Here is a 9214-nt window from a genome sequence, read left to right as displayed (position 1 = left end):
AGAGCACAGGGTCTCCTGCTGTACACAGAATGAGCCTGTGTTTGTCTATTGTGAAGAAAATATGCTGTGGCATGAGAATGCACTCATGACTCCTTTCTATGGACACCAAAATTACTGTTTCCCTGAATAGCCTTGTGAAAGCCTAACACTGTAAGATAGTATTTTATAACTTAGCTAGTCATGTTGGCAATCGAACAAGCTTCCAAATGATTCCCACCTGACCCAGATTGTGATTTATAACAGACCGTTTTTGGATTGCGTGAACAACAACAGTAATTGTGTGATGGCGGGGACGCAGGGTTGTGTTCCAAACAAAACAACTACAAGTGTTCTTACTCTAGTTCCTCAACGGAACAGCTAGTAGAGCTCAAAACAAAAGCTCCTTATAGTTGAAGACTCTTTGAGTCATAAAAGTACATTGAAATGACTTAGGAACTGTGCACACTTTGGAGAGGTGTGGCCACTTGGAGACACCAGTTAGACCTCTCACTATAACTCTTGGAATTGTTTTGTCTTATGTTGCACCTACCCCACATCTTCCAGGAATAGTCTTATCATGTTACTGAATGTATCCGGAGTATTTTCAGATTTCGTTATCAACAAATGCGGCGAAAAGTACAGTAAATGTAAAATGCGCATAAAATCAACAGTGTAATGTTTGGATTCAGTCTTGTGTCAGGTGAAGTGTTTTGTCCTCACCTTTGGCCTATTAATTTTTTAATAGAATCTCCAAACTGTTCCCTTTCAATTGCTACCATGGTTATGCATATGCTTTTCATGTTTTTCTGTAAGAAACATTTCAATTTAGAATAGAAATGTACAGAATTAGAACCTGGAGGACAATGGGGGAGGGTCGTGCTTTTTCAATTTCAGTCAAGGGGAGGGTTTAGTATTTTTTAAATCTAGTCCAGGGGAGGGTCATATAATTTATAATTGATGAAATGTGAGTATTTCTCAGTTTAAAAAAATAAAAATTTTTAGAATGAGTTGCTTATTAGGCTATACATCGATGTGTACCCGATGTCACCCCTCATCTCTGATGCTCTGCTGGGCGATAGCGATATCAAGTGCACCTATAGGCCATTTAGTGTGGTCTAAATCAAATGATCCATAGCCCATAGCTGGGTTCTTCAATTCCGGTCCTGGAGGGCCAAAACACTTCTGTTTTTTATTTCTACCTGGTAGTTAATTGCACTCACCTGGTGTCCCAGGTCTGAATTAGCCCCTGATTAGAAGGAGAGGATGAAAAACAGAGGTGTTTCGGCCCTCCAGGACCGGAATTGAAGAACCCTGGCCTATAGGCTACGAAGTGGATGCTCTGAGAAGCACAGAGCAAAGTTATATTTCTAAGATAGCTGCCGGGATGGTGTAAATAAAACTAGGCTGCATTACACACTGCAATGGATATGAGCCCCGGCCTGCTCTGCTCTTGCTGATCAAAGCCTTTTTGTGTGTGCTGCCTAACCAAAGCTGTGCTGTGTAGGCCTACGGCGGCAGTTCAGGAGGAGAGTCAAAGTTCTTCTTCCGAATTGTTCTTATTTATATATTGCGTGCCGACTAACCTATAGCCTACATTCTGTTCAGTTTGAGAAGGAGAGACGCTAAGATGAGGAGGAGGACCGGAGGTCAACTTTGATAGCTTGATACTACTATAATTGATTTTAATAAAAACAATGTGTTTCTTGCCCATGATGCATTTATCAGAGTTATTGACCCCACAAGAAGCAAGATTCGAGTAACTTACACTGTGGTGCTGAAACTTGAAGCAGCAGCCGCGGCACAATCAATCAGAAAAATGTACACCTCATGGTGCTGAAAGTAGGCAGACTCGAGTAGGCATAATTCATTGCAACCGTCTTCATTTTAATTAGAGTTTACTAACAACAAGAGGGCTTTATGTTGGAGCCTTTTGCTTCTTATTTAAGAAATAAGAGGTAGGCCTACCTGTTTGACAGACATTAGGCTAAAGCTGCTATATCCATAGATTTGTCAGCCAGTTCCTCCAACCACTATGCACTCTTTAAATAGTCTACCTCCGTGTCAGTGAAGGGCTGTTCAGTTAAAACCAAGACTGGAATTGAGGGGGTATGAGAGGGTATGTCATAGGCCTACCTTTTCTTAAACAAAACGGCAGAAAGCACAGGCCTACCCCTTCCTTGTTAGCTTAATATTTAGAAGAAAATTAAATGGATATGATTATATAAAATGATTTATAACAGCGCTTTGATCAGCGATGCTTTATGCTACAAACAAATTGTAAAATACCCGGAAATGGCGTGACTCCGATGAATATGCGGATATCATTGTTTTGTTTCTTTGACATTCAGATGCTGAGCTACAACCTTCAATAGCCGAGGAGACAAATAAATTGACTTTGCCTGGGAAGTAATCTATTTCTGTCACTATCAATTGATTTAGGTATTCACTTTCTGCACAATTGAAGATGTTTAAACCCAGACAGGTTTTATGGAAACACTTGTGACCTTTTCTCGTTGGGTTAAGCCACGGAAGAAGAGTAGCCAGCAGTTAAAGCGTACATTTTTTTCGGCGTCGGTAGGCCTCTGTCTGGGGTGGAAAGGTAGGCCTAACTTTTCAAAGTACCATTCTCAGATTCCTAATGATGTCTCAAATGTCATTATTTGCAAACAAGACACACTGATTTGGCATTGGAGAAACATGATAAGATGAACACATAGGCCTATCTCTCTGTCCATTCTTAGCCTGTCATTTTGGTCATTAGTGTGATATTAAAAAAGACTATGCAAACATGTAAAATGATGTAGAATTGCTTGACATTTTTATAAAATTGTATTTTTTCCCTCTGACCTGCAAATACAATGATAGATTCATGCAATGCTTTTTCCTATGACGGAGATCTGTCCACCCCTACTCTTGTGTACAGTGGTCTGTGAACCCTCAACCTTCTGGCCCACAGCCCTCTATTCTATCAAAATTCCTGCGTTGCCATGTAATGGCTTACAGGACGAAGAACAGATTCTAAGACTGCATATCTAAGGCTCTGGTTTGTCCAAGAAGTGAGGTTAAACGATAGGCTATCCACATATTATTTGGGGTATAGGGGAGGGTCACTCGTTTCTTTTCAAGGTAAAATATATTTTGCTGAAGGGAGGGCCATCCATTTTCATTTGAGAGAGAGGTCTGATTTTCTCCATGTAACTCTTATTATAAATAACGTTCATAGCTCTACCCATATAGGCCAATTCCCACCAGTGTAAAAGTTAATATAGCCTTCCTTTAACATACCTCCTTGATCATGCCAAGAAGATCAGCTTCATTGGCCAAGATGTCCCCCATCTCCTTTATTTCTCCGGAACTCATGTGAAGTTGTGAACACTGCCTAAAAGACACGGAAAGCATGCACTGGTTTCTCTGCTCATGACTTCACAATTTGAGTGTGAAATCCAACAATGTTGCCATGTCTGGAATCGAGGCTATGTATGGATGGTTTTCAACATTTACATAATTGACACAGCCGGCAGGCACACATAGCTTATAAGCTAACGAGCTAGCTAGCTAGCTAAGTTACATAAGGCAGCTCAGAACTGGTGACTATATAGCTAGCTAGTTACTGGTACTAACTACACAAGTCAAAGCTAGCTACACAAGACATAACTTTCCCTTCCCAGCTATAGCTAGCTGTAGTTGTTTATCGGCAGTTACCGAACCTAGCTAGTTAACGATAGCTAATCATCCAAACATGTGGTAAAGTTAAATAGCACGCACAACCTTACCTTTTTCACATCGCAGTCTACTTCGAAATATTAATTAACATTAAACCTTTAATTAGTATGTATCTTTATTTATATGTTGACTAAGTGCAAGGTTATGCATTAAAAACAAGACAGAAAGCTAGATAGCTACCACATTAGCTAGCAACCAGACTAGGAAGACGCCTAGAACCCCTAGCAACCAAACTGTTGTGAAACTATGGCTGGAAAGTGGAGACAGATGACGTAAATGTCCTAAGCAGCTGGGTATATGCTATTCTGAATCATTGGGACGTCCCTACCCCATTGAAGATGACGTTTAAAATGGTTAAAGTTAGGGTTAGGTGAGGGTTATGGTTTAGGGTAGGGTAAAGGTAGAGGTTAGAGTTAGGGTTAGGGTTAGGGTTTAGGTTTAGGGTATGGATGTCCCAAGGATCCCGGATAGCACTGAACAGAAAATTAATGGGGAAAGAATATGGTTTTGGGATAAACACAGAAAATAAGGTCTGAAGTTACAGGCTTAGGAGATCATATAGGTGTTGTTCTATGAGATAATATCAATCCGTTAACATGACCTTTATGAATTATGAAGCCTTTAAGTGCTTATCACATAAATGCTTCAAAATTCACAAAAAGTGAAGTTAGCTGATGAAGATTATCTAGAACAAAACGTATAAAGTCTCATAAACCTGTGTTTACCACAGACCTTATTTTTGGCATTTATCCAAAAACCCTACAAAAACTCTATTAATTTCCCCAAAGGCTTTGACCATCAAGCCTTGGCAGAGTTTGTGCCTACAAAAAGACGCCATTGCTATTGCTCTCTATATAAATAATATTTGGCAAATAACAATGATAACCAAAGTAAGTTATATGTTTTGAAGTATGTGATCTGTGGTGGGCCATGAACATTCAATTCAGATAGTAGTATGTGAAATCAGGCTAGTATGTGAAATCACCACAGGAAGTTGGTGGCACCACATGGTTTCCATGGTTTCCATGTGTTTGATGCCATTCCAGACATTATTATGAGCCATCTTCCCCTCAGCTGCCTCCACTGGAAATCACAACCCTTTATGTAATGTTTAACCCACTGTACAAGTGTTTAGGAGGCTGGGACAGCTGTGTCTGTTCTCTCAGCACAGACACTGGTGTGGGTCTTGGCCAGGTGATCAGTGAACTATATATATTTTTTTACATTTTGAGGTTGCATCTTTAGGTTGAGAAGAAGTTTAAATTACTTGGCTAAGTAAATAGTTTCAGCACAGAAATTATCTTTTGGTTTTAGTTCTAATAGCTTTTGAGTGTAGGTTCACTTTCAGCCCCACAGATGTCAAGAGTGAAGTTGATTTGGTGTAGTAATTCCCCAACAATGACTATTCGTTCAAAGATATTGTAGCGAATTCAGGGGGGTGGCCCCGACCGGGACTAAAACCCAGGTACAGTGACTGTCAAGCCAACACCTTAACCATTACGCCGAGAGGTCCGAACCCCTTGACGAGGTCGCTATGTGTTGGGTTAAGGTCGATACTATATTTTAAAAATTATATCCTTTGTCAGCCTACTTCCCATCTGATCAGTGCTATCCGGAATCTTTGGGACGTCCCTACTCTAACCCCTACCCTTCTTACCTAACCCTAATCTTAACCATTTTAAATGTCAACTTCTATGGGGTACGGTGTCCCGATGGATCAAGTGGTTGGTGCAAAACAACTGACCCGTATGGTAGATGGAATGCGGAAGCCCTCTCCATCCATTCTATTGTTTTTTGATGAAGAGTCTCTCCCTTCCCACGTGTATTTGGGTTATATGAGATTCCCTGTGAGAGCCTTCGTGCCCAAACCCATGCAGTGTGATAAAGGTCAATGATTTGGTCACGTGTCAAGTAGTGGAGGCTGCTGAGTGGAGGACGGCTCATAATAATGGCTGGAAAGGAGCAAATGGAATGGCATCAAACAAATGGAAACCGTGGGTTTGATGTATTTGATACCATTCCACAAATTCCGCGCCAGCCATTACCATGAGTCTGTCCTCCCCAATTAAGGTGCCACCAACCTCCTGTGGTGGCAAGTGTATGTAGAAGGGAGGAGTATTATATGCCAGCTGAGCCTAAATGCTGCAATTGTGGTGGTGACCATGCACCCGAATTTCTATATTATTTTTGTTTTGTTTCAATACCCCGTACAGTAGGTGGCGGCAAAACACCAATAGGTGTAGTCTGCCATACATTTTTAAAGATGAAGAAGAAGTAGGGCGTTCCAAGGATTCCGCAAAGCACAGACCCACTTCCGAGTTTTGTCGGAAGTAAATAGCTAGAGTTCGAATGTCAAAGGTCGAGCACATTTTCTCAGCGCGGCACGGTTCAGATTGCTACAATAATTAATGTTTGATTTAGGTTATCCATCACAATTGTCCTTATTGGAACAACTATAGCTAGCGAAGAAAACCTTTAAAAAAGTAATATTCACTTAATCGAGGTAAGTGATTAAGTGTTGCTGCCGCCAAGCTAACTTGCTAAATATGCCAATTTAGCTCGCTACGCTAACCGGTGCTTTGAGTCCAATGAACGATGTAGTTATTTTGTAAAGGTAACTAGCTAGAATAAAAAGAATTATCACATTGGCGTCATGGGTGGACAAAGCTAGCTACGGTAACTTAACTACCTGGTTAAAAGTAGAAGATAATAGAAATGGTGGTCAGGTGCACAGAAGCATTGCGACTAAACCTAGCTAACAGTAGCTACTAGTTCTCGAAAACTCTTCTCTCCGTTAACTTTGCCCATGGCTGGCCATGTGAACTACAATTCCGACACTGTTAGAAACGTCAATCATCGCTAGCGAAACTGTTTTTGAAACATATGGCCCTTAACTTTAATATCAGCGAGAAATAATATTGCATATATGTATCCTGTAACGTTAGCAAATTTGCACAGATCCATACGCTGTGTGCCTCCAGTTGACGAACCAATGGTGTTCGGATCACGCTAGATAGCTAATGCCGCGTTCAAAACTACTGGAAACTCGGAAATCTCCGACTTCAGTGCCTTACTGTAACTGGGAACCTGGAGAAAACTAGCTCCGACTGGGAAAAATCGATTGGGACGGTCATCCAACTCGGGCCTCTTTCTAGAGCTCCGACCAGAAGATCACTGACGTTTTGAACGCAGCATAATTATCACAGGCGGTCACCTCTGTCTTCGTTAAACAAGCGCTGTAAAATGGAGATATGGCTGTGTCAACACTAACCCTATAAAGGTGTGTAGTAATTTAACATTTTGTTTTTTGAAAGTTATTTATCGCTGATATTAAAAATACTTTCCTTATGTTTCCAAAACCCGTACCGCAAGCGACGCGTGTCAACGTTTAGAGCAACGGTCGGGGCTCTTAACAAAAGTCCCCCGGGAAGAAGACGCCTTCATCAATAGGCGAAAGGTAGTTAGCGTCTATGAATATACTAGCTACCAGCACAAAGTGAAGTGTAAGCTGGAAGGGTTTTCTGTGTTTCATTGACCAGGGCACTAGACCAGAACAGACATGGCTGGGATATTGTTTGAGGACATCTTTGATGTGAAAGACATCGATCCAGATGGGATGAAATTTGACAGAGGTGAGTTTAACCGTAGGCTAGCTGTATAGCACTTCATGTTTCACATTCGTAAATAAATCTGTCTGCATTATGTCGTAACTACGATAATTTCTTGTGGTTTGTCTTTACTTCAGTTTCTCGTCTGCACTGTGAAAGTGAGTCCTTCAAGATGGACCTCATCTTGGATGTAAACATTCAGATCTATCCTGTTGACCTTGGTAAGTGAAGTGTGAATGTGTCCATCTCATTTCTCATAAAATCGTTTTTTTTTTTATAGGTAAATGTCAACTTGATTGCTGCTGAGCAGCAGCCTGTTTTGGATATTTTATGCATTTCCAATTCCCCCTCTAGGTGACAAGTTCAGATTGGTAATAGCCAGCACGCTATATGAAGATGGAACTCCTGACGATGGGGAATATAATCCACAGGATGATCGACCATCCAGGTATATTATTGTGAAACTGCAGTGTTGGATGGAGACTACATTCATTTCCTGGAAATTGTTTTGTCTGAACCATGCTTCTCTTGTCAGGGCGGATCAGTTTGACTATGTGATGTATGGCAAAGTATACAAGATTGAGGGTGACGAGACCTCTACGGAAGCAGCTACACGTCTGTGAGTGACAATCCGGCAGTGATGTTCAATCAAAACACAAGTTTTAGTAAGAATGGGAAAGGAAAATAATCAACTCATTTAATTCAGGAAATAATAATACCTTTCATTCAAAAAGCTTTCTTGTGCATTCAGCTCTGAGACTTCCACTTCCTAGTCAGCTTCTGCTTTTATCCAATGTATGCTCCTTCATTTAGACCACAGCACAATTCTTAACGGTGTGTGTTTTCGCACCGTCCTTCCTTCCTCCATCCAGCTCTGCCTATGTGTCTTACGGAGGTCTACTGATGAGGCTACAAGGTGACGCGAACAATCTGCACGGCTTTGAAGTGGACTCCCGAGTCTACCTGCTTATGAAGAAACTGGCCTTCTAGACCCTCAGTGTGGCCACAGCGGCTCCTCTGTCTACAGTACCCCCCTGAACTGGAGGCTGCCACTGTACATTCTGATTTTGTATGGGAAAATGTGGAGGGGATGTCCATCTCTAAAGAGACTTTAAAGCAGTAGAAGGTTTTTAGTTTTTTTAATTCTTAGTGATGTTAGTTTCTCCCAAAGAGATGGACTAGAGAGACACCATAAAGCAAAGGAACCGTAAGCAAATTCCATCTGCTGGCAAATCATGTAAATAAATATGTTTTTTGATAATGTTCTGTATGAGTTTGGTGTCCACTTACTGCATGTTGAGCACTAGTTTCAACATTCCTTTTTATTATACAACGTTGGGGGAAAATAGTGTAGAACAGCCATGCCTCTTATATGTAACAATCGCTTCCTCAATTGTCCTTCCTCGTGGCTCTTTCGTTAACTCTGTCTCAACGCATTGGAGAAGGTCCAAGGTCCCTCCCCTTTGACAATGTCCTCCAATGCATTTTGAGGATGAGGCACAAGTAAAGACGATTGAGAAAGCTGTAGAGCAGGGATCATCAACTAGTGTAAAAAACCCCAGCAATATTTCAGTTGTTGACACATTCAAACTGGTGCGCCTGGCACCTACTACCATACCCTGTTCAAAGGGACTTACCCCTATGAATGGCACACATACACAATCCATGTCTCAAGGCTTAAAAATCCTTCTTTAACCCATCTCCCATTCATCTACACTGAATGAAGTGGATTTAAAAAGTGACATCAATAAGGGATCATAGCTTTCCCCTGGTCACTCAGTGTATATCTATTATGTGTGGGAATACTTGTAAAGTAATGTCATTTTGTCAGTTAAACTGTCACTGATAAAATGACAAAGATGGAAACCAGTACACATTGCCACCCTTGAAAAGTTCATAACTTG

The 9214-nt window shown here is 41.1% G+C and overlaps 1 protein-coding gene across 3 annotated transcripts; it reads left to right on the top strand.

Moving 5' to 3' along the window:
- Positions 1–6024: 6024 nt before the first annotated feature.
- polr2h (RNA polymerase II, I and III subunit H) lies at positions 6025–8576 on the top strand. 3 transcript variants are annotated; one of them, XM_041891147.2, is made up of 7 exons: positions 6025–6205; positions 7075–7159; positions 7242–7334; positions 7448–7531; positions 7665–7758; positions 7846–7929; positions 8183–8576. In XM_041891147.2, the coding sequence occupies exons 3-7, from the start codon at positions 7262–7264 to the stop codon at positions 8298–8300; spliced, it is 453 nt and encodes a 150-aa protein (XP_041747081.1). In that variant the 5' UTR covers positions 6025–6205; positions 7075–7159; positions 7242–7261; the 3' UTR covers positions 8301–8576. The 3 variants fall into 3 exon arrangements, with proteins under 3 accessions (XP_041747081.1, XP_041747079.1, XP_041747080.1); XM_041891146.1 differs by lacking the exon at positions 6025–6205 and adding an exon at positions 6246–6982; XM_041891145.2 differs by lacking the exon at positions 7075–7159.
- Positions 8577–9214: the final 638 nt, after the last annotated feature.

This window comes from Coregonus clupeaformis, unplaced genomic scaffold, assembly GCF_020615455.1.
Source record: "Coregonus clupeaformis isolate EN_2021a unplaced genomic scaffold, ASM2061545v1 scaf0535, whole genome shotgun sequence".
Taxonomy (NCBI): Eukaryota; Metazoa; Chordata; class Actinopteri; order Salmoniformes; family Salmonidae; genus Coregonus; species Coregonus clupeaformis.
This window is presented reverse-complemented; position numbering and strand designations above follow the sequence as displayed.